The sequence below is a fragment of the Penicillium psychrofluorescens genome, assembly GCF_964197705.1.
Source record: "Penicillium psychrofluorescens genome assembly, chromosome: 1".
In the NCBI taxonomy this organism is placed as follows: domain Eukaryota; kingdom Fungi; phylum Ascomycota; class Eurotiomycetes; order Eurotiales; family Aspergillaceae; genus Penicillium; species Penicillium psychrofluorescens.
The window spans coordinates 3,188,735-3,212,734 of NC_133439.1; the positions used below are offsets into that span (position 1 = coordinate 3,188,735).

The following is a 24,000-nucleotide window of genomic DNA, read 5'->3' on the forward strand; positions in this document are numbered from 1 at the left end:
GCCTTCTATTTTTGCTTGGTAAACATATTGAGAAGTATGATCTTTCAAGCTAAGACTGATCCCAGATCTAGACAAAGTGAATTTAGTTAAGACGATGCAAGATCAGTCCCCCGAAAATGCCACCGCTTCATGGGTTTTCCGACAACCAGTTTCGCGATCGGAAGGATATTCTTATCGCGACAAATGCCCTCGTCCATGCACTCGAGCCATATTTCTCGCCCGGAAAATCACGCGTCCAGCTGCCTGTCTATTCTGGAGCACATTTTGACGAGACCGCTGCCCAACTGGAAGGTTTCGCACGGCCAATCTGGGCGATTGCCGCTGCAGTCGCTGAAGCGTCCGATGTAACCGATGCAGATATCGCCCGTTATGGCAAACACCTGGTGACTGGATTCACGAATGGAGTTAATCCCGAACACCCCGACTATTGGGGTTCGATAGGAGACTGGGACCAACGGATGGTAGAAGCTGAGCCGATTTCATTTGCACTTTTGATAGCACCGAAAACATTCTATGAACCATTGTCAGCTCAGGGTCGCGCGCGCTTGTGTGAATGGCTGTCAGGTCTCAACGGCAAAGTAATGCCAGTCAACAATTGGCGGTGGTTTCGGATCTTCTCCAACCTTGCTCTCTGTCGTGTGCGGGGCGTGCCTTACGAAAATGTCAAGGACCATATCGACGCGGACTTTGCGGTGCTTGATCAATTTGAGATTGGAAACGGGTGGTCTGCTGATGGAATATGGAGGAAAGATGCTATTCCAGACCAAGAAGCCTACGGTCGCCAGGCTGACTATTATTCTGGAAGCTTTGCGATTCAGTTCAGCCAGTTGCTATACGTTCTCTTTGCCGCTGATTCGGACCCTGATCGAGTCTCCCGGTATCGGCAGCAAGCGAGAGAATTTGCCGGTCAGTTTTGGCGGTTCTTCGATGAGGATGGTGCAGCTATTCCATTCGGTCGGTCATTGACGTATCGGTTTGCCATGGGGGCCTTCTACGCGGCCTTTGCCTGTGCAAATTGCTACGACAGCTCAAACATTTTTACATCTGTTGGCTTTGTCAAAGGCATGTTTCTACGACACCTAAGATGGTGGGCGGCGCATTCACAGGATATGTTTGCTATCGATGGGACTTTGACTATCGGATATCTCTACCCAAACATGTTCATGTGCGAAGACTATAACTCACCACAGTCGCCCTACTGGGCCATGAAAACTTTTGTGATCCTTGCGCTGAGATCGGACGACAATTTCTGGACTGTCGCTGAGATTCCACATCCTTTGTCTTCTGCCTCGCTTGAACAACACTCTGTCCCCGGTGTTGAGTTGCTACCTGCACCATTTCAGATCCTATGTGACCACCCCAATGGCCAGCATCATTTCATGCTTTCCGGTGGTCAGTTTTGCGTGTGGCCTCTCAAGGCAACACAAGCGAAATACAGCAAGTTTGCATATTCATCAGCATTCGCGTTCAGTGTTCCGACTGGAGGCTTGTTGACTCAACTAGCTCCAGATAATACATTGGTCGCAAGTCGAGACGCGGGAGAAACATGGGCCACCCGATGGGAGACAATTAGCGGCCCTCGAGTCAGAACTTTTATATTAAAAGGCTCGAAAATACAATGCCTTCAGAGTGTTTGGAAGCCGTGGAAGACAGACAAAACAGAAATCGAAACTACTCTCATCCCTCCCTGCAACGAATGGCCTGATTGGCATATCAGGATACACCGCATCCGAAGTGCCCAGACTCAAACGATCAGTTTTGTTGAAGGTGGCTTTGCAATACCGGCGAAACAGCCGCGGCTAATCGGAACCTTGGATGAGAGTTGGAGCAATGGATACGGACATGGGGGTATTATTGAAACCGAAGAAAGCTCCCTCGTGCTCAGTAACGCTGCGGTGAGCGGGGTGAAGAGCATTCTCAGCACCGCCGGCGAAACAGAGGGTAAAATATTAAAGTCGGACCCAAACACGAACCTGATGGAGCCAAGAGCGCTCATTCCGACCCTTCAGCATAAAATCAAGATGGAACTGGATCAAGATATGGTGATAGCTACAGCGGTTTTTGCTATTGCCATGACAAAGAAAAGTTTCTCTCGTGATGAGCTGTACCAAAGATGGTCTCAGCAACCTTATTTGACAGGAGACATATTGAAGGAATTGTGATAGCAATAATGCATATACGCAAATGAACGCGCTTCCGATATCCGCTACTTGAATAAAGTCAAGACATTTTCATGCTTTACAAAGAGTTACTCTGAAGGGCTTCCCAAAGGGTTAGCTCAGCCTCAAAAACATTAGTTCTCAAGTGGTAGGATGAGAAATTATCTTCAACTGCTTAGATGCCAGAACCTCAAAGCATCAGACATACTTCACCTCAACCATAGTACCTATACTCGGCAATCAATGGATTTCACAAAAGGCTTAGAGGGGTTTACTGGGGTGCGTCCCCGTCCAATCGCGGGAAAAGCGTGCTTCCAAACGTCGGGGGGATCCTTCGCCCGAGCGACGGGGGTTTCCCCGCCCCGAACCTTTTGCGGTAGGGCTAGGTGCTGGCTGGGGGACGTGGTTATTGGACCGCCCCTTGGTGGAGCAACGCTGCTCTGTCATGAGATTTCCCCGGACTGATCATCGGATAGATCAGCCAGGTGGAATAAATAGTCATTGCTGGAGACCTGATTCATGTGGATGTTTCTGGCCAACGTAAAGAGATCCGTTAACCGGCGACTTTGAATTACTATCCTCAGATCACCATGGGCTTTTCACAATCCCCAGATGAAGAGACGAGAGACCACAAGGTGCCTTTGGAGAAAACGTCGAATCATGATGGAGGTCTTCCAACTCGTCAAGCCTTGATTGACGCAATCCAGAGGGAGAAGCCCTCGCCGTGGTCGCACAATCTGAGGGAGTTATATGTCTTTTGTGTGATTGCTTTTCTGTGTTCGACGATGAATGGTCAGTATGCCATAATCGGGTTGAGATTGTTTTCCGATTATGATTGACTAACTCTGGATCAGGTTACGATGGAGCTATATTCGGATCCTTGCCAGCTCTAGAATCCTTCAGGAACCAATTCGGCATCGAGCAAAACGGTGCGAAAATTGGCTATATTTCAGCAATGTACACCGTCGGAGCAATCTGCTCATTACCTTTCAGCGGGCCAGCCTCCGACATCCGCGGCAGGAAATGGGGCACGTTCGTCGGCTGCGTGATCGTTGTCGCTTGCACATTTGTATCTGCCCTGTCACACGGTGTGCCACAATTCGTTGCTGGTCGTTTCTTCCTCGGTTTCGGGGTCAACATTATTCGATCAACCAGCTCAATCTGGTGTGCGGAAGTCTGTCCACCCGCTTATCGTGGAATCATCATGGCCTTTTATAACTGCACCTACGCAGTTGGGTCACTCATTGCCGCTGGCGTCACTAGAGGATCTTCCGAGTACGAAGGCAACAAATCATGGCAGATCCCTCTGTGGTGCCAGATGATATGTCCAGGGATCGTGCTTCTGACAGTTCTTTTCTTCCCTGAATCTCCTCGCTGGCTCTTTTCACACGGCCAGGAGGAGAAAGCAAAGGAATTCCTGACATACTACCACGGCGAAGGAAACCCCGACCACCCGCTTGTCCAATTACAGTTGCAGGAATACAGAGAATTCATTTCGCTTTCTGGTTCTGACAAGCGCTGGTGGGATTTTAGCGACTTCTACAAGAACAGCGCGGGAAGATGGCGGTTCTCCAATGCCTTGATCACAGGGATCTGGGGTCAATGCTCTGGCAATGCAGTCGTCACTTATTACCTGCCCGCGATGCTGATTACCACGGGCATCACCGACTCGGAACAAGTGCTGAATGTCAATCTCGGCTACACCATCGTCTCGACGGTGGCTTCATACTTGGGCGCGAGCCAGATTGAAAGAATGGGCCGTCGCCCGACAATCATCTGGACCGCTGTCGCGTGCTCGATCTGTTTCGCATGCATCACAATCGGTTCGGGTCTCTTTGCACACACCCAGGCAACCCCCGCTGCGTCTGCTGGAATTGCATTCATATTCGTCTTTGGATTCTGCTACAACTTCGGTATGACCCCGCTGCAGGCGTTGTACCCTGTTGAGGCTCTTTCCTACGAGACTCGGGGGAAAGGGGTTGGCCTTACTTTCTCCATTGCGCACTGTTTCACGCTCATCAATCAGTTTTGTTTCCCGATTGCGCTTAAGAATATTGGCTGGTATACTTACATCGTTTTCATTGTTTGGGATCTGTTTGAAGCGACTGTGAGTTATTTTGTTTCTGTGGAGACTAAGAACCACACCTTGGAGGAGATGTCGGAGATTTTTGAGAGTCCGAATCCGGTGAAAGCTTCGTTGAGGAAGCCGTTGTCTTGAGCAGAGGGGTTCCAACGGATCGTTGAACTGGCCATGCCTTGTACTAATTGCAAAAGGAGAGCTTCTATTCAAGGATAATATGTTGGATGACTTCAAAATAGAAAGCAATCGAAGAATTGAATACTTTATCCCTGTGCAACCAACACGTACATTTGAACCGCCCTGTTGGGCGCGCTTACCACTCAAAACGTGCAAATGCCCAAAGATCTAAGGGCGAAGCTCACTAATAATCGACAAGTCCCAAATGGGAAAACGCTGTATGCGACCGGTAGGAATTCCAATCCTGGACAGAATCGCTTACCGCGTGCTCAGTTCTACTCAGGGAGCAAGCAGTGAGCACTAAAACGGAAAGAGCAAGCCAAGCATTGCCAGACATTCTCCGGTGTATATACATGCGAGCTAGACAGATAAAACACTCTCGACGCCATAGCTCAACGAAAGACTATAAAACAAGGTTCAAACACGAAAAAATAGCCAACTGTTTTCGAGCGCGATGCAAGAGGGGGAAGAACAATGAAGCCACGCCAAGGACGAAGATGCAAAAGAAAGAATGTAATGTAATAGACGTGATGCACCGTATGCCCTGAACGCTGAGAGAGGAAGAGGGGTATTTACTGAGATGAGAAGAAACCGATAAACAAATCCAAACGAAACGAAAAGAAACCGACTGTAGGTATCTGGCCAATCCGCCAACTATGCAAGTACGACAATCCGATACGGATCAGATCAATCACCGGCGGAACATGCGAACGGGGGCACTCAAGTCCCGGCGCTCACCCAGGTCGTTCTCGCTTTTGACGACTGACCGTGTGGTGTTGGGGACGCGCCGGGGACCTCTGCCTGGGGTCGTCGTGCTGGAGTCGGATAAGCCGCCTGATCGGCCAGTTGCTTCGTTCGCACTCACGGATCGCTTCATACTGCGGGCTCGGCCCCGTCGTGCCCTGATTTGTGCTAGGGCGTCTTCTCGGTTGATGGGTGTGTCGGAGATGGCAGTGCGAGGTTCGGGTTCTGCTCGCAAAGGAACCCTTCGCGTCGAGAATTGGTGCTGGTGGTTTTCTCGCTCAGCAGGGCGTCGCGTAGGTCGAGATTCTCTGGATTTGGGGACTTCGTGGCTCTCCTCAACTGCAACGTCTGGAGTGGTGTGAGACGTTCCGATGGGTTCACCCGAGGGTGTGAATGAGTCAAAAGGAGCAGCACTGGAAGACGCAGATGGCTGCTCATGAGCACTGGTATGAGATTCAGCCAGCTCGGGTGTTGCAAAATAATCCCCTGGCGTGGGTCCGTCGTTTTCTCGAAGGGGCGAAGGGAAGGTACGGAAGGTCCCAGTTTCCGGCGAGAAGGTCACCAAGGGCTCTGCAGGTGCCTGCATCTTCTCTGGTGGATCTGCTGGCTCAGGCTTGACAATGGGCTCCGGTTGAGAGCGGGGCAGAGAAATCGGGTTGGCATGTCTGGTTGGGATGGATTCCACGCTCTTTCGTTCGGCGCTGCGTCGTTCGGCCTCTTCCAGTTGAGGCTTCTGGTATTTCTCAAAGTATTCGGCGTCGTAAATGTAGGCGCGACCCTGGCTTTCCGCAATGCGACATGAGCACCGCTTAAATTGGCACTCGATGTTGAGGAAATGAATCATTTCTTCCGCTTCAACTCTGCGGTGCTTCTCGTACTTCAGTTCGTCCTTAATATCGTCCAGTTCATCCTGGTTCTGGTTCGATGGCGCTAAATCCGTGTCCACGACAACGTCTCCAATTTGAGATGTGCAGTCTGACAGGCGTTGTCTCTTGGGTGGTGTGGTTTCAGAGATGTCTTCTTGTTCCCTTTCTGGAACAGGAGACCTGACAGAGTCGGCAGCAGCTCTCTTTGGCCGGCGTGGGGTGGTCAAGAAGGCCAGGTCGCCTTCTGCCAGTGATATCCGACCGACATCCTCTGTCCGCATCTCGTGTGCTCGGATTTCCAGCGTACTCGAACGATGATCTGTTTCGACGGAGCGTAGCTTTTCCTTGAGCATCTGGAGTTCTTCCGTGAGACCGGCGAGAGCATAGGCACGCTCGAATGCTTCCTGCTTCGCCTGATCCTTAGCCTCCCTCTCGGCACTGACCTCGTCTTTCAAGGCCTTGACTTCTGATTTCGAGTGCTTGAATTCTTCTTGCACCTTCACCAGGGTCGATCCCGCACGGAAGGCCTCTTTCCGCGCCTTTCGAATCTCCTTCTCGAAGATGGAGCGTTCATGTGCTTGGCGTTCTTTTGTCCCGTGCAATTCCTCCAGTAACGACTCGAGACGCTCGCTGATGCGGCGCTCTCGGGATTGCGCTTCGGAAAGCTGGTCGGATACCGAGGCAAGAGCAGACTCGGCCTCTTCGCGGCCTAGGATGGCCCTCTGCAGGGCGGCATTGTCGGCGGCTGACAATCGGTTTGCGGAAACAGGGCTACCCTGCCGCGAGAGATTGTTCAGAAAAGCGACTTTGGCCTGAACCTCCGAGACGCCCTTGGTATTTTTGTGGTGTAGGGACAGGAGATCTGTGGGTAGTGATGGGGAGACCGGCAGGCCTTGTTGATTCATGCGTTCCGGGGAGACCGGATGGAGGATTTTGGATGGGCTGAGGATGGGACGCGTGGGGGACTCCATCGCGGGTGTCGTTGTTGTCGGGGGTTGATATATCCAGGCGACAGAGGATTATCAACGGGTCATGAGCAGGCGGGGAGCATGACAGGGGATGGATGAGAGGAAATCACCGTTTGTGGAATCGCGCGAGTGACGATGTTTGTTGCCCAAGCGGGCAGGATCAGCTGACCGTTGCCCTGGACAACAGATTAGTCAGACATTGTGTCATGTGATGATCCAACCATCTGACTGGTCTGTGCGGCTTTTGAAGATACTGTTCAGTTCATCATCTTCATCAAATGCACGAGATTGTCTCGCTGCAGTTTGGCCAGCGGGCCAACTATCTGGCCACTCATTTCTGGAACCTGCAGGTAGTGCTTTCTGGTGCGGCCGGTGGTGGTATCTGGTCTGATAATCATCCGTAGGAATCATACTTTACGTACAACGAAGAAGAGCCACCCGTGGACCATGATATCCATTTTCGGCAAGGTGTTGGAGCTGATGGCTCCGAGACGTACACTCCACGCACAGTGATCTATGACCTGAAGGGTGGCTTTGGCACTCTGCGCAAGTACAATGCGCTTTACGAACTGACGGAAGACTCGACGGCCGCTCAGAGCTTATGGTAGGCATATTCACTAGTATCTTTCTACAAGACTTTTAACATGTCTTTATTAGGGATGGACAAGAGGTGGTTCGAAAACAACCACAGATCCCGCAGAGTGACTACCAAAAGAGTCTCGACGCAGGAACACCAGCACCGCGACTGACCTCGGAGGCGGTGCGCTACTGGTCAGACTACAACCGAGTATTCTATCATCCCAAGTCAATTGTGCAGCTGAACGAATATGAATTAAATTCTCAGATCATGCCTTTTGAGGACTGGGATGCAGGCGAAGAACTTTTCAGCGAGCTCGACAAGGACCATGACTTGTTAGATCGCGATCTCCGGCCCTTTGTTGAGGAGTGCGACCAGCTGCGAGCTCTACAGTTATTCCTCGGGTCCGATGATGCGTGGAGTGGGTTTGCGGCTCGATATGTAGATAGACTGAGAGATGAGTATGGCAAGACGAGTCTGTGGTCTTGGGCGATTGAGGATGGCACCAGGGTCCAGCGGGTAAGTGGAACGTCATGTTTTGCAGGACCATGTAAATTGATTTCCGTTCAGCACCGTCAGATCAAAAAGGACGTCAACAAGGCCAGGTCGCTCTGCTCTATATCGCCACAGTGTAATCTTTACGTCCCTATCATGGACTTGCCATCCCAGCTTCCGGGATATCTCAATGTTGATCGTCACTCAGAGTGGCAAACGTCGGCGTTGATCAGTTCGGCTGTTGAGACTGTGACACTGCCCTCGAGGCTACGACCCTACCAGCATTTCGAGGCCTCGCTTGCCGGGGACGACGGAACTCACAATATTTTTGAGCTGCAATCGACCATTGTTCAAGATGCCAGCCAGCACCGATCAGTCAACGAGGACGGATCATCCGAAGTCGAAAGGAAGTTTGATATCGACTTTACTTATGGCGGCGAGGACAGCAAGACACCTCACATCTTCAATCAGATTCAAGTGACTCGCGGGACGGAGCCTAGTAGTCAGACTGCCTCGGTAGATGATGCATCCGCACCAGGGGACATAGGCCACCAGCGCAAACTCCGACTATACCACTCGAAACCGATGCTTCACAGGTGAGTGGTTTGCTGACTGACCAGGGGGATGATGACCAGTCGATTAACAGTTTACTGCAGCTATCATACGCCACTTCATTTCCCGCGACTCGATAGTTTCCCCCACGCCATGTTCCCTACACCGAAAACCGGTTCTGGCGTGGATATTTTTGCGGCGCTGACCACATCTTCACGAACCGCCGAGAGAATCAGGACCATTGAAGCGACCGCCGCACGGATGGTGTCGGTGGATGAGCGCGAGGCGCTGGTTAATGGATTGGGCGAGATTCGAGAGACCTACGAGACAGGGTGGAGTAGTGGCTCTGACTCGGACGATGATTAGATTCATCAGATGTCTTGAACTGTTGTGGCTATCCAGCTGGAGAGATCATGACTATGTATTGTATTATGATCCTTATCGGACAATAATAGTATTGTGAGATTGTTTCTCTCTAAGAATAGATCCCCACATTCCCGGATTCAGGGGAGCCACGGTACCATCTGACCTTTTAAGATACGATCCAACGATTAAGACACAGGCTGCTCAAACTTTGAATACCCCTGAGAGAAAAAAAAAAAAGGCGCCCCGCCAAGATTTAATATCGCCCGGCTTCTAGACTCGGAGGCGCGCGAACCTCTCTCTACAAGCCAAGTCCGTAGGGCTCTCCGTTAATTGCGATTGACTCGAGGGATCCATCTTTGGTCGTCTGGCCAAGATCCGTGTCTCACATGTGGTTTCCGCTCGTTTCCATCTCCCCCGTGCACGCTGCCCAGTTTGATCGCTACTGTCCTTTGCCCCTTATAATTTCTTGTCATACCTGCAAACTCTTTTGGGGGGGGGGCCAATTCTGAAAGGCCTGGGCAGGGCAGGGCAGGGAATGGATTCCTCCGGGAGCATGATGATGACCTTGATTGATTCTGATTACACAAGAATACAATAATAGATACTCTCGCGAGCCAAGCCATCGCTTGTGAGACACAAATCTGGTTGGGCGCCAAGGCTCAAATCAGGACCGCGTGAAACCGCCATTGACATCACCAAGCCTAATACCCCTGGTGCTCGATATCGCGCCAATAATCATAGGCTCTCTGGCCCCTGGCTGCCGGCTTTGCTCTAGTTTTAGTGCTAGCCAGCACAGTTGCCACAGGGTTGCCACACGCCTGGTTGTGGGTGGTCTTGTTTTGGCGCCGCCAGCTCACAGGGAGTAGTGTAGTGTGGGTCAGCTTCGGTGTCGGACGACGGGGCTAGGGATCTTGCGGTCATGTAACGTTACCTGCATTTCTTACGCCTCTCTCAGGAACACCCGACGCATGGCTTATTTTGTTTTTGTTTTTTTTTGGACGTGTCCAGTCTCTTTCATCTTCGCTGCTCCATTATTATCTCTGATTCGTATTCGACCTGGCCGTGAGGGCCCCGGATTCCTGCAGGAACTCGTGGTCCGCATGGCTGACTGGTCCACTGGGCAGACCCTGACAACCGAACGCCATGACCCCTTCGGCTGCTTCTCCGAATCAGAGTGATCGTGAGGTGAACGAAGCTACGTGAATGCAATTCACCAATCATAATCTAGTCAAACGTCTCAGCCCGAGAACCTTTCCTCCTTCGGGCTAGCCCTCTATATTGTGGCCGTTCATTCGTGAGGTTTCCCCACAAACCTGACACGCTCGCCATCTCTTCTCTGCTGCAGCAGGTAGTGTCCTCTTGTGAGGTCTTTGCCGATCAACCGGCAGTGTCACTGTCAGACTGCTTGATGCCGGCGCTCAATTTCTAATCGAACGAGGCATGGGAACATGTTTCTCTCCACTGTCATCGCGGCTGAAAACACGACCTGGATACCCCCCCGATGACCTTTCTCCACTGCAGCCCAGGCGAGCTATCGATCGGTTCTTTTCCGGATAATACAAGTGGGGACGATAATAATAAAAAGAATAATACGGGACTAAAAGTTTGGGTCGACACGACTGGACCCCAAAGGTACTAACCACAATCGACGCACTCTATCGCGAGGTGAACTGATCATTGGCCACTCCCCTGTCGCCGAGTCAACGCTTCCTGAGCTAGTCTGTTAGCGTGCATCCTTCCGACACATCCCCAACGCTCCGCCTAATCTAGGATCCACGGAATAATCCCCGGCTGCAGGATCTGCTCTCGGTTGCGGCAGTGCATATCCAGGATTGGAAATGAGACCTTCCGTCTGACTGGCCCTCCGTCTGACTGGCCCCAGCATGGCTTACCAGGGTGGTACGAGCTCGGCTCCCGCACTATGCCACGAATAGAAGCAGGAAGACCGGTTTGCCCTGCATCGTCGCCACTTCCCACTTGCGTCCAGCTTAAGGCTGGGTCCAGCCCCCCCCCCCGAAGTACATAAATGTGCTTGCCATCCCGCCGGGCGATGGTTCTGGTCCATCCTTATTCTCTTCCACTCTCGAACCCCTGCACTTCATACTTCCCGTTTAGGCACCTCCATTCGTTATAGGTCCTATAGCCTTTCGTTTACCGACAACATAATCGACAACATGCGTGCCGTCTCTATCTTTCTGCTCTATGCCGCCAGCCTGGTTTCGTCCAGCGCTCTGCCCAACGCTGCTGATGACTCCGCTCTAGCTGCTCGCGGTGAGGATTGGGGCCACGGCGGCGGCTGGGGTCACGGTGGTGGATGGGGTGGTGAGACTACGCCTTGCGAGACCGAGACTACTCCTCCGGAGACCTCCACTCCCTGCGAGACGTCCACTCCTCCCTACGAGACTTCGCCTCCCTACGAGACTTCGCCTCCTGCCTACACCCCGCCTCCCTATGAGACGTCGACTCCCTACGAGTCTTCGCCTCCCTACGAGACCTCGCCTCCTGCCTACACCCCGCCTCCGTACTACACCACGACTTCCACCTGGACCACGACTCCCGCTGTGACTTCTCCTGCCTCGGTGACCACCACCACCGTCACCTGGACCACCACCACCTGCCCCTGTATGTATATGAACTGAACTTCGGAATGGACGCAGTGGCTAACAATGTTCTTGCAGTCTCCGTCACCACCATCACCAGTGGATCGGTCCCCGTGACCTCGCCCGTCACCTCGACCCGGACCATCACCACCTCCACTGTGGTGACCTGCACCGGTGGCTGCGGTCCTACCGTGACTGTGCCTCCCCAGACCACCTGGACCACCGTCTGGACCACCTGGACCACCACCACCTGCCCCGTGACCACCACTGTTGTCAGCGGCACCACCACCTCCATGACCCAGACCAGCACCATCACCGTCACTGGCAGCCAGACCTCCACCTGCGTGATCCCCCCGGTCACCATCGTGCCCCCGCCCATGTCGGTCCCGCCCATGAGCACTGCGCCCGCCACGTCGACCCCCTATGTGCCCTCGGTGACCCCGAGCTCCCCCGCCGGTGCCTCGCCGACCTACAACGCCGCCGCTCCTCTGTACCAGAAGTCCCTGGCTGGCGTCATCCCCGGTCTGGCCGTGCTCATGGCCTTCTTCTAAGCGTGGGATCGAGCATCCTGGTTTGGAATTGGGGTTGGGATTGGAATTTGCATTGACATATTATGATACCGCGCTGATATTCTGGTCAACATTCTGGTGGTGAATGGATGAGAAAGCCCCGACGAAAACCTATAGAAAAAAAAATTTCTTCTTCGAGATGTTGACTGCCTCATGGGTGAAGTGCCTCCGAGTTCACGAGGGAGGGCTGGATGGTAATGAATTAATTTATATAGTTGACCTTAATTCAATGTGTTTATTAGTGTTGGTGCATTAAACGGGAACATCTTGTGCAGTTCGCTCTTTCGTAGACCCTTTCGTCAAAGTTCATCGCCTTTTCTATCCTAGTAGGTCCAGAGCAAACGTCAGAGTATTCTTAGGGACTACCAGGGTATGAATGAGGCCTTTAGTCTTCGATTCTCCATCATGGAACGAGCATCCCAAACATCTAATTAGTACGCATTGACATGGACCTCGCATACAAAATTTCAATGCGATCTCCGCTGTCTAGGCTTTACCCTCCGCTTTCGCCGCCTCCTTGGCCATAAACTCCTCATACTCCTTAATATTGTTAATCCCCTTCGGCATGCCATTGGGCTGCAACCCCTGCTCATCCATCAGCTGATCCCGAATCTCCATAGCCTTCTTCCACGAGTCCCGCGCCTCCAAACGGGCCTGCCAAGCCTGCACATTCGGCCAGGGCGCGAAGACATCCTCGCCCGGCGCGGGGAAAAGCAGGGTATCGGCGCGGTTGTTCCACGGCAGAAACGCGAGGTCCGCGAAAGTGCAGTGGTCGCCCACGAGCCAGTCCTTGCCTTCGAGCGCGCCGTTCAGCACGCCCAGCACGCGGCGCACCTCGTTTTGGTAGCGCTCGATCGCCGAGGGGAGCTTCTCGTGGTGCAGAACTGCGAACCAGCCCGCTTGTCCGAACATGGGGCCTTGGCCGCTCGTCTGGAAATGAAGCCACTGGTTCAGGAGATGGCGCTCGTGCAGGCCCGTATATGTTAGCCGCTTCTCCGTGTCGTACACCTCTTCGAGGTACTGCAGAATGGCGCCGGACTCCCAGAGGGTGAGGCCCGTGTTGGGGTCCACGATGGCGGGCACGCGGCCGTTAGGGTTGACATTGATGAATGGCGGCTTCTTGACGTCGTCGAACTTGAATGACTCAATCACGTAGGGAATGTCAAGTTCCAGACAGGCCACGACGACTTTCCATGGGTTTGGCCCAGGCGCTGGATTGTTCTGTTGTTAGTTCTTTGAACATGCCGAAGTATGCCTCTTCATCTGGGACTTACGGGTCAGCCAGATCGTGATGGGCTTCATTGTGCTTGTAAGGGATCAGACGAAAATTCAGAGAGGGGCTTATTTTCCAGAGTCTACAGAGCGAGCGGGGGAATGCGATCCTTTAGTATAGTTAAGCGCAGTCAGATCAGTAAAGCTGACGTAGCCCGCGTTCGGGGCCAAATCTCGCCATGGCTTTTTATTGGTAGGTCAATCAAATCGGGTGCCCGTGGCGCTAAGTAGTCTATGTATACATGCTTGTCTTTCTCAGGGCCTTCTCAGTTTCTCGGTTTAATCGTTTCGTCACCATGGCAAATTGGGCGACCGATTGCACAACATCATCCTTGGTGTCCAAAATTGTATTGAGGGCCAATTTCCTGCCTGCTAGCTCCTTAGAGCACCGGTCTCCCACCCAGTGCGAGAGAGGCAGTCTCATGTCAGTTACCCATTCGGACTACATAAATTATGCAAGTCACAAGCTTTCTATGTTTGTCCTATATGTGCACGCGGGTATACGGTTTCATAGAATCGGCTCGGCTCCTATTGTGCAAACAATCCAAAAGCGGGGTTTCCTGGCGATCTGGTCAGATCACTAGGCTCTCACTTCTCTTCATTTGTAGCCATCGTCTGCCCCTTCAACATAGCACAGAAGGCTGTTCTAGTACCGCAAGGAGCTAATTATAGTAGGCAAAGTGCTTTTCTTTTTCCATGCTTGTGTTGTTTACGTGATTTTCGTTCCTTCTCAACGGTAGTTAAAAACTAATACTCATCGATAACTACAGAAATGCGCGTCAATTCATTTGATGACATCGCCGACTTCTTGAGGTTGTACTGGGGTAACATGATCGAAATGGAGTCAATGTACTCGATCATAGATTGGGTCGGGCTGATCATACATTGGGTCGGGCTAGCTTCGGACTTTTTTACTTGGTTTTTCGGTCTGCACATGACTTTATTCTTAATCGGATTGGGGTTGCGCTGGGCAGGTTATGATCCTAACTCGGGGGTTGCCGAAATTTTGGACTTGATTATGATACCACAACTCCGCTCAGCGTATCGCTTAGCTGGCTTTGACCCTGACACGAGAAAACCGAATGCTTTACAAAAGACAGATCAGACTAGATCTGATAGGAGCGCCGCCGAAACAGTGAGTTGCTTACCGAATCTCAATCACGACGGTCCTGATTTGACTGATTTTCTCAAGGGAACTACACGATGAGAAAAGGCGTCTTGAGATTGAGATCGAGATCGAGATTCTCGAGGACGTCTTGCGCGCTCGGCGGAAAAAGCTAGCACAGTTTGGTTAACCGCCACTGTCTGATTTTCGGTCTCTGCATAAGGCTCGTTGTCCAGTAATCCGGCATATCTCATTGCCTCTGTCGACCAGCAACGGGCGAGCAAAACTTCTATCTCACCCTTGTCTTCCTAAAATCGGGCAAGCGGTATCTTCCGGCTGGTTAACGGTGAGCATATATGTATCATGAAACCGAAGCCGTCTTTACGCTCGCATATCGGAAGTGATAGATCTCAATAGCGTGGGTCCAACCGGGGTGATGTTTGTCTAATCGATATCAAATGTGTACCTAGAGTAAGGCGATGTACCACAGGACTTGATGACTTGAATGTGGTCTGGAAAGTGTGGGTACAATTGACATCTTTTCACTCTCTAGTTGAAATTCCATTCCATATATTGACTCTAGGTCATTTTAGTGAATTGCCCGAGGAGATCGCTTAGCCTTGTAGCCTCTGGGATCCGTCCCTGCCACCACATTACAACGGCAGTGGTAATCCCGCCTAGACTCAAGGCGGTGAGAGTCAAGTTACGCACACATTGAACGAGACGCCTTTTGGTGAGTTCATCTACGTGCTCGGCGTAATCTCCTGGAGTATTGGTTCGGGGAAAGGGCTCATCGGGAACAGGCTTGTCGAGAAACTATCTCTGTCATCAGCCATAGTTTTGAGGTAAATCCAGATTCTTCCAGATCATACCTTGCAAAGCGGCTCCCAGCCATCCTCGACGGACCACTCAAGCAACTGATCCTGAGGCACCATACCCCGAACCATGTTGCAGTGGTCGCGATAGACCCACTTGGCGTTTCGCTGGACACCGTCTGTGGTGGTGACGCTGTGAAACACGCCTGGATATCCATATCGTAAATAAAGACTGTACAGCCAATGAAACTCTGAGGAGAACCACTGCATGCCCCACACAGTCCATGATTGATCGACCTCTTGGACGAAGGTTCTGTCGATGCTGCGGTACCAGGCGTTCATATCGGGACGCACGTTGAGGATCACTTTGGCATTTGGGTAGGCGGCGAGCAGCTCGGGAGCAAAGAAAAGGGACAAGGTGTCAACCACAGCCTGGTTATCACCGAGGAGAATGTCGAACTCCGCGCTGGTGATCTGCACGTCGCCATCGCGAGCACCGTTGTATTTCCGCCGCACTAGCTCATTACAGTGTTGCAACTTGCTGCCATCCGGCTCGAAGACCAAGTCCCAGCCATGATATGTTGGCAGGCCCAGAGTTCGCAAGGCCACGCTTAATGACTCGGTTCCGGTGCGTGGCAAGCCCAAGCAAAGCACCTCGACGGGCTTACTACGTTTGTGCGGAGCCGGTTGGGGGAATCCATAGAGCAACCGTTGGAGTGCGTACATTGGGGCTTGAAAAAAAGGGTAAAGCTGGCGTGAGCTTCGGAAGAAGGGTCTTCCATAAGTAGTAGCGACAATCGGTCACATGATTCTCAAAGTGATGTCCTCGACACCGGATCCGTCAGGATGGTGGGGATTGGCGGATGATGAGCCACTAGTCCAAACAGGGATCAGAGGCGGAATTGGAGACCAACTGTAAAGAGAAGGGATTTCAGTGGACAGTGGATCGCCCAATGTAGAAACAGTGATGCTGTTCAGGGAACAGTGGGAACTGATGAAGTGGAATTTGTGATGAAGATGATGATAAAAATAAGATACAGGAGCCCGACCGGCAACCACGATGATGGGGAGAAGGGTTTCTGCCCTTTGCCATTCTCGTTGCCCACAAGAGCGGGCCGATTTCCGGAAGCCTGTTTGGCGTCCATCTCGGCATCACGTTCCGTAAGTATTCCTTTAGTGACAGATGATTTTCCCACATAATAAGACTTGATCAAATCTCCAAATATGTCGCAAGAACATGTCCGTTCGTACCGTTTAGACCTTGACCTGCCACCTGCCACTATTTTGATTTAACACCAGTCGAGTGATTGAGAGTAACAATTAAAAAAAAAAGGGCGGGTGCCTGGCAGTGTACCAGCGGTTTCAGCCACAGCCTTCCGTGGGTTCTCGGGAAGCATGCAAGCTGTTTACCAAACGAACGATTGCTCTCCCGGAGAATGAGGGGAATTCCAAGCCCAGAAAAATGGACGAAGTAATACCTGGACAGATCTTTCATATTGGCTCTCCATTGGGACCCCTGGACGACCAATTGGCTTCCTAACCGTCACGCGTAGCCCGGCGAGCGTGGGTGCTAGTGGGTAAAACACCTTCCGGACCAGCCACTACCGTCCACTTCGAAACATCAACAAATTTCGGTTACTACTAGTCCCTACGTGAATGTGGAGAGCGTGGGTTTGATGGGCTGCAAAGAGAGGCTAAGCATTTTTGGAGGAAAGCTTAGAACCTTTTAAAGATCGGAAGAGCTAAAACCGCCACGTGCAGAAGATGCGGATGTTAATAGGGTATTGAAGCATGATTCACGGAAGTAGCAGGATCTGCTCCCTTAGGTCGCTTATAAAACTCCGAAATCGCCGCCAATAGCAATAATGCGAATCACTTCAGATTGGTACTGAAAGTTTCGCTTCGCCATGACGCCTCAAGCACATCTCTTCCTACTTGGTCTCGCAGCTGCTGGACAGGCCGCCCGTCAGCCCGAAGGTTTTAAGGATGCGTTCTTTGGCTGTCGAGGCAACGAAACGGCACCAGAGCAGCTACATTTCAACTATGCCGGTGACCGTGGCATGACCATCAGCTGGAATACAGCCGCGAAACTTCAATTCCCAACCGTCCGATACGGCCGAGGCCCGTTGCTCGATCGAATTGCCTTTTCAGAGGTGTCGGTGACATATCCCACGTCGTCCACATATAGCAACCACGTTTTCATCGACGGTCTTGAGCCGGACACCGAGTACGGCTTTGCCGTGCACTGTGCTGATGAGAAGGACCGTCACCAGTTCAAGACTAGCCTGCCGGCTGGACACCGTCGCCCATACACTTTTGCCTTTATCGCTGACCTAGGAACCATGGGTCCCTTGGGATTGACCGATAACGGCCAGAAGGACGCTCTTAGCCCTGGTGAGATAACTACCATGCAATCGTTGAGCCAGTTCAAGGACCAGTTTGAGTTTATGTGGCATGGTCAGTTGCCTTTCTCGTCCCTACCAAGAGCAGCCCTGATGAACTGGCTATTTAGATGGTGATCTTGCGTATGCGGATGATTGGCTCAATGAGGAGCTTGACGGTTTCTTGCCCAATACCACAACTAAGGGAGGAGCGGCCGTATACGAGGCTATTTTGAACGCTTTCTACAATGAAATGGCAGTAAATGTGACCATGGATCGCCCATACATGGTTGGTCCAGGTAAATCTATACCATTCTACGGGAATTCGGCGGGGTATTATTGGTTCAGTGGCAGTGAGGGCTAATAATACAGCCAAATAGGCAACCATGAGGCAAACTGTGACAACGGCGGAGCCGGTTCTTACACTGATAGCATTTGCGTGCAAGGTCAGACTAACTTTACCGGCTTCCGGAATCACTTCCGCATGCCCGCTGAGCAGTCGGGAGGTGTCGAAAACTTTTGGTACTCTTGGGACTATGGTATGGTGCATTTCGTCCAGTTCAACACAGAGACCGATGTAAGTTTAGACCCAAGTGTATACACTCTAAAATCTTCCTGCTGACTCTGTAGTTCCCTAATGCCCCAGGCATTCCCGGCGGAAGTGGCGAGGAGAATGCCGGTCCCTTTGCGCCTAACGGTACGCAGATTGAGTGGTTGAAGAAAGATCTGGCTTCCGTCGACCGCAAGAAGACACCTTGGATCATTGTCGCCGGACATCGCCCTTGGTACGTTGATGATACCATGTGCGACTCGTGCCAGGCAGCTTTTGAGCCCATTCTCCTTGAGTATGGTGTCGATATTGCTCTTTTTGGCCACAAACACTTCTATGAGCGGTTGGCGCCTATCGCAGATGGGGTCCCTGATCCAAAAGGCCTGAATGATCCTTCCGCTCCGTGGTATCTTGTCAATGGTGCCGCTGGTCACTACGAGGGATTATCGACCCCAAATACTCCGTTGCAAAACTACACAGTCAAGGCAATTGACACTGTTTATGGATGGAGTCGCTTCACTGTTCACAACTGTACCCATATCACACAGGATTTTATTGGCGAGTCTCCTGACGCTATTTCTTTTGAGACGCAACATCATTGCTAACATGACCTTTTCACTCACATTAGCCAGCGCCAACGGTACTGTTTTAGACACAGCCACACTTTATAAGGAACATGACGGATGCAAAAACTGGGAATGACTCAGACGGCAGTAGATATTCTGCGGGTTTCAAGACGTCTCATATGTCCCTTCTATTCTTGGTTGTCTTAAATTCCCTTCCTGAGCTTGTCTTCTTTGAAGGAGTTTTTTTTTCGACCTTTCTGTTTCATCCTTGTCGTTATTCTCATCAGGAAAAAGATAAAGAATGGGGCAGACTAGCTAGAAATAACATTGATAGTAGACTAGTGAAGTGTTCTTCCGGGGTTGTTCTTGTATCATTCATTCTTCAAGAAATCATATTATTCTTAGACAAAGTCCAGCAACTATGCAACGTAAGCCTGTAGGAAAAATATCCTCCATCTCATGTGTGGGATATAGTTCTCAGGGCGGTGGATAAAGACAGTGCAAACATACCGCTTTTGGCAAGTTTGCACCTCAAACGTGTCCTCAGCTTGTCGATCTCCCACATCAAAGGAGCTCCAACCTGCCAAGTGGCATTTCTGACAATGGCCTGATTCTTGTCCAGCTGTACATTTTTTCTACCTGGACTCTCCTTCTTTAATCCATCGAAGCTGCCCAGGGTTCCACGATCTTCGTTCGGGCAAGGCGGATCCCCGACACGCACCCCGGACCATCTGGCGGACTGGTCCATTTGCGACCAACTTTTATACCGCAGATCGATTATTGAACAATTGGCCTACCTTCGCAGCGGAGAGGCAACCACAAAGACCATGGCGTCCCGATCACCAACCTCTCCAATCTTCTCCCTCGTCCTCCTCCCCTTCTTGGTCTTCCTCCTCAGCTTCGCCGGCCCAGCCTCCGCCGCCGGCTCAGCCGTCCTTGGCCTCGATGTCGGCACCGAATATCTCAAGGCCGCCCTCGTCAAGCCCGGCATTCCACTCGAGATCGTCCTCACCAAGGATTCAAAGCGCAAGGAATCGGCAGCCACCGCATTCAAACCAACCCGCGATCCCAACGCCCTCTTCCCCGAGCGATTCTACGGTGGCGATGCGCTCGCTCTGGCGGCTCGGTATCCCGATGATATTTATATCAACCTGAAGACACTATTGGGGCTTCCGCTCGACGATGAGCTGGTCCAGACCTATCAGAGCCGGTTTCCCGCCTTGAAGCTGGAAAGCGCTCCAGGTGACCGCACCTCTGTCGCACTACGCAGCAATCGGCTTGGGGACGCAGAGAAGAAAGATGCGTTTCTGGTTGAGGAGATCCTGGCCATGCAACTTAAGCAGATCAAGGCCAATGCCGACAACCTGGCGGGCACGGGATCGGATATTCGCGATGTGGTGATCACTTATCCCGCCTTCTACACCGCTGAGGAAAAGCGCAGCTTTGAGTTAGCTGTGGAGCTGGCAGGTCTGAATGTCGAGGCCATGGTTAGTGATGGACTGGCGGTTGGCTTGAATTACGCCACCAGCCGCGAGTTCCCTAATGTCTCGAATGGCGAGAAGCCGGAATATCACGTTGTCTTCGATATGGGCGCTGGGTCGACCACGGCAAGCGTCCTGCGTTTCCAGAGTCGCCAGGTGAAGGATGTTGGAAAGTACAACAAGACTGTTCAAGAGGTTCATGTTCTGGGAGCCGGCTGGGACAAGTCGCTCGGCGGTGATTCTCTCAATGATCTTATTGTTGACGACATGATTGCCCACTTGGTGGAGGATAAGAAGCTCAAGGACAAGGTCACCGCAGCCGAAGTTAGGGCCCATGGAAAGACCATGGCACGACTCTGGAAAGATGCGGAGAAGATTCGCCAAGTCTTGAGTGCCAACTCAGAAACCCACACCAGCTTTGAAGGCTTGTATGATGAGAATGTCAACTTCAAGTACAAGCTCACCCGTGCCAACTTTGAGAAGATGGCCACGCAACATGCCGCCCGTGTACGATCCCCATTGGAGCAGGCTCTGTCCGCCGCTGGTTTGCAGCTGAGCGACATTGACTCGGTTGTTCTGCACGGCGGTGCCATCCGGACTCCATTTGTCCAAAAGGAACTGGAGACGGTCTGCGGTTCTTCCAAGAAGATCCGGACAAACGTCAATGCCGATGAAGCGGCCGTTTTTGGCGCCGCCTTCACGGGCGCGGCTCTCAGCTCCAGTTTCCGCGTCAGGGATATCCGTTCCAGCGACGCGGCCTTTTATCCAATCGCCTTGAAATGGAACTCCGACGGTAAACAGCGGAACCAGAAGCTGTTCACAGCTACGTCCCAGGTTGGCCCAGAAAAGCAGGTTACTGTGAAGAACCTGGATGACTTTGAATTCAGCTTCTACCAGCTCCTCAACCAAGACAAGGAGCTGCCTGTACTGAGCGTGCAGACCCAAAACCTCACGGCTTCCGTGGCCCGACTGCGGGATTCCTTTGGATGCTCGACCGTGAACATCACCACCAAGTTCTCGATCCGCCTCAGCCCCCTTGACGGGCTTCCCGAAGTTGTCGGGGGGACAGTGAGCTGTGAAGTTGAGTCCGAAAAGAAGGGCAGCGTCGTGGACGACGTCAAGGGCTTCTTTGGGCTCGGCAAGAAGGATGAACAGCAACCGCTCGGCGGCGAAGACGACGAACCCAGCGAATCCATCACGCTTGAGCCAGAGGCGGAGTCTTCCACAACATCGTCTACCAGTGAGTCTTCTACTACCACTGCCAGCAAAGATAGCAAGAAAGCAACTCCCCAGACCAAGGAAGAGATCATCCCCCTCAGTCTGAAGTCAACCCCTCTTGGAACCAAGGCCCCTTCGGCTTCTGAAATGACTCGAATCCGGGACCGCCTGGCCGCCTTCGATGCGTCGGATCGTGATCGCGTCCTGCGCGAAGAAGCCCTGAACGAACTTGAGTCTTTTATCTACCGTAGCCGTGATCTGGTGGACAACGAAGAGTTTGCCAAGGCTGTCAAGAAGGACCAGTTAAGTCTTCTGTCCAAAAAGGTTGCCACTCACAGCGAGTGGCTCTACGAGGACAGCGACCACGCCAAGACAGCGGACTTCCAGTCGAAACTTAAGGATCTGAAGGACATTGTCGACCCGGCACAGAAGCGAATGAAGGAGAACTCTGCCCGTCCAATGCACGTGAAGCTGCTGAAGGATTTACTTCAAAACGCCGAGGCAATGCAGGATAAGCTTCAGAGACAAATCGACGCGGATGAGGAGGCATACTCGTCCTCACTCTCGGAATCAAGCAGCACCTCCTCTTCCACCGCAACTCCAGCCGCTTCGGCCGATCCACTCGACGATCTCGACGAGGACACATACTCGCCCTCGTCCTCCCCGACTTCCACCAAAAAGTCCGCAGCGGCCAAGCCCACCGGCCCGGCATACCAACTCTTCACTCCTAGCGAACTCTCGATCCTGTCCAAGGCCCACGAATACGCCCACCCCTGGCTGGAGAACCAGCTCGCCGAGCAGGAGAAGCTCGCGGAGTCAGATGACCCCGTCCTGACCGTGGCGGACATCGACTTACGCATCAAGGAGTTCGAACGCGTTCTGAACCGCATGTACCGGAAAATGAACGCCGCCACGGATAAGGCAACCACAATTGCGGACAAGTTGAAAGCTGAGAAGGAACGACAGGCCAAGAAGGAGAAAGACGACAAAAAGAAGACCAAGAAGCAGTCCGAGGCCAAGGGTAAGACCACCAAAGAGAAGAAGGTGGAGGATGAGCGAAAAGACGAGCTTTGATTCTTTCATTGGGCCTGGTGATAATACATATCTTGCATTTGTGGGGGGTTGACCCTTTTTGTCCTGTTTTCAAGTACAGAAGCATCATCGCGTTATGTCTCTCTTGTATCTTACCTTTTTTTTTTGGAGTAACAACTTCCCATTGCATATCTTGCTTTGTTGTCTTTAGATAGATAGAAAAAGAATTGCCACGGAGTTTGAGGCTGAATATTTGTTCTTTTTTTTAAGAAGCAGACGGAAAACAATGTTCTTTCGTAATAGACACATAAAAAGGTCAAGATCTGGACCAAGCAGATGGCTCGAGTTCAACACTTGCAAGTCACAAGCCGGTGGGTGGGTATTGTACAAAAAAAAAATAAACCAAAATAAACCAAAAGACAAGAAGGAAGAAAAAAAGAGGTTGTACATGGGGGAAAGAAACAAACACAAAATGCCAACCAGTGACTAGACCCAACACAGTCCCGGAATAATCAAGCCCAGTCCATCTGCACATAATCAGCATCGACCTCCTCCCTCCTGCGAAGGAAAACTGCCTCCTCAAAGTCATCGGTGTCCATAGCAGACGATTTTGCGATATTGTGGTGGTGCTGTATGGCAAGCATATTCCGTCGCTGCACCCCAACCGGGGAGAGGATCGGGCGTGCATCCATGATCTGAGGGCAAGTGTCGTCATTCATGACGATGAATTCGCTGTCGCTGTCTGAATCGAGGGCCCGTTTCTGGCCCAGACCCGAAATTGTGATGTTTGATGACGTGGACTCCTGGCTGCTAGGCGGGAGGGAGAAGGCGTCACCGTCGTCGTCGACGATGAATTGGTTGGAACTGATGGCGGAGGAACGGCCATTGGGGATATCTTGCGAGTATTTGGAGATGCCGGAGAAAGGAGCGAGTTCAGCGTAGCTCGTACTGCTGTGGGGGTGGACGACGTGCGCGTTCTGTGGTTCGGGGGCTGAGATCACTGGTGGTGCCGGGAACTTTTTCCATTCGGTTTTGTAGCCCTCGGCGACGGACTTGCGGACTCGCATGCCAACGTTCAGCAGGTTGGATTGGACTTTGGCCGAGACCACGGGGTGGGCTGAGAAGGTCGCGGCGGAATAGTGGTTATGCGAGACGGGGCAGGAGTGCGAGTCCGTCGAGTCGGAGGGCGTCGACGAGAAGAAACTGGTGATGGGGGGCTGGAAGCGCCGGCGCTTGGACAGGGTGATGTTGGCGGTGGAGGGCATCATGGTGTCGATGGAAGACATGCTGATCGATGCAGAGAACCTTTTCCTCCTCGTGGAGAGATATGAAGGGGCAGGAAAGAGGCAGATAAGAATTGAAAACGATAAGAATGGACGCGACGCGTTTTTCAATTTAGCGAAGGGGTTATGTAAGACATGTATGCC

The 24,000-nt window shown here is 52.0% G+C and overlaps 10 protein-coding genes across 10 annotated transcripts; 6 read left to right on the plus strand and 4 right to left on the minus strand.

Annotated features, from left to right (window-relative positions):
• Window positions 1-116: 116 nt before the first annotated feature.
• Window positions 117-2,162, plus strand: PFLUO_LOCUS1183 (uncharacterized protein; the record flags this gene model as incomplete). The annotated part of the gene is made up of 1 exon (XM_073778197.1): window positions 117-2,162. The coding sequence occupies one exon, from the start codon at window positions 117-119 to the stop codon at window positions 2,160-2,162; it is 2,046 nt and encodes a 681-aa protein (XP_073635276.1).
• A 1,315-nt stretch (window positions 2,163-3,477) lies between these two features.
• PFLUO_LOCUS1184 (uncharacterized protein) lies at window positions 3,478-4,377 on the plus strand (the record flags this gene model as incomplete). Its single annotated transcript, XM_073778198.1, has 1 exon — window positions 3,478-4,377. One exon carries the CDS (start codon window positions 3,478-3,480, stop codon window positions 4,375-4,377), a length of 900 nt encoding a protein of 299 aa, XP_073635277.1.
• A 730-nt stretch (window positions 4,378-5,107) lies between these two features.
• Window positions 5,108-6,997, minus strand: PFLUO_LOCUS1185 (uncharacterized protein; the record flags this gene model as incomplete). Its single annotated transcript, XM_073778199.1, has 1 exon — window positions 5,108-6,997. One exon carries the CDS (start codon window positions 6,995-6,997, stop codon window positions 5,108-5,110), a length of 1,890 nt encoding a protein of 629 aa, XP_073635278.1.
• A 275-nt stretch (window positions 6,998-7,272) lies between these two features.
• Window positions 7,273-8,984, plus strand: PFLUO_LOCUS1186 (partitioning of the mitochondrial organelle; the record flags this gene model as incomplete). The annotated part of the gene is made up of 5 exons (XM_073778201.1): window positions 7,273-7,344; window positions 7,399-7,598; window positions 7,652-8,090; window positions 8,142-8,662; window positions 8,723-8,984. 5 exons carry the CDS (start codon window positions 7,273-7,275, stop codon window positions 8,982-8,984), a joined length of 1,494 nt encoding a protein of 497 aa, XP_073635279.1.
• A 2,174-nt stretch (window positions 8,985-11,158) lies between these two features.
• On the plus strand, window positions 11,159-12,135 carry PFLUO_LOCUS1187 (uncharacterized protein; the record flags this gene model as incomplete). Its single annotated transcript, XM_073778202.1, has 2 exons — window positions 11,159-11,606; window positions 11,663-12,135. The coding sequence occupies 2 exons, from the start codon at window positions 11,159-11,161 to the stop codon at window positions 12,133-12,135; spliced, it is 921 nt and encodes a 306-aa protein (XP_073635280.1).
• A 504-nt stretch (window positions 12,136-12,639) lies between these two features.
• Window positions 12,640-13,455, minus strand: PFLUO_LOCUS1188 (nitrogen catabolite repression regulator; the record flags this gene model as incomplete). Its single annotated transcript, XM_073778203.1, has 2 exons — window positions 12,640-13,364; window positions 13,428-13,455. The coding sequence occupies 2 exons, from the start codon at window positions 13,453-13,455 to the stop codon at window positions 12,640-12,642; spliced, it is 753 nt and encodes a 250-aa protein (XP_073635281.1).
• Window positions 13,456-15,109: 1,654 nt separating this feature from the next.
• Window positions 15,110-16,071, minus strand: PFLUO_LOCUS1189 (uncharacterized protein; the record flags this gene model as incomplete). The annotated part of the gene is made up of 2 exons (XM_073778204.1): window positions 15,110-15,346; window positions 15,403-16,071. 2 exons carry the CDS (start codon window positions 16,069-16,071, stop codon window positions 15,110-15,112), a joined length of 906 nt encoding a protein of 301 aa, XP_073635282.1.
• Window positions 16,072-17,252: 1,181 nt separating this feature from the next.
• Window positions 17,253-18,881, plus strand: PFLUO_LOCUS1190 (uncharacterized protein; the record flags this gene model as incomplete). Its single annotated transcript, XM_073778205.1, has 4 exons — window positions 17,253-17,802; window positions 17,858-18,025; window positions 18,107-18,303; window positions 18,357-18,881. 4 exons carry the CDS (start codon window positions 17,253-17,255, stop codon window positions 18,879-18,881), a joined length of 1,440 nt encoding a protein of 479 aa, XP_073635283.1.
• Window positions 18,882-19,669: 788 nt separating this feature from the next.
• On the plus strand, window positions 19,670-22,615 carry PFLUO_LOCUS1191 (lumenal Hsp70 protein; the record flags this gene model as incomplete). Its single annotated transcript, XM_073778206.1, has 1 exon — window positions 19,670-22,615. The coding sequence occupies one exon, from the start codon at window positions 19,670-19,672 to the stop codon at window positions 22,613-22,615; it is 2,946 nt and encodes a 981-aa protein (XP_073635284.1).
• Window positions 22,616-23,085: 470 nt separating this feature from the next.
• PFLUO_LOCUS1192 (uncharacterized protein) lies at window positions 23,086-23,859 on the minus strand (the record flags this gene model as incomplete). The annotated part of the gene is made up of 1 exon (XM_073778207.1): window positions 23,086-23,859. One exon carries the CDS (start codon window positions 23,857-23,859, stop codon window positions 23,086-23,088), a length of 774 nt encoding a protein of 257 aa, XP_073635285.1.
• Between the last annotated feature and the right edge of the window lie 141 nt (window positions 23,860-24,000).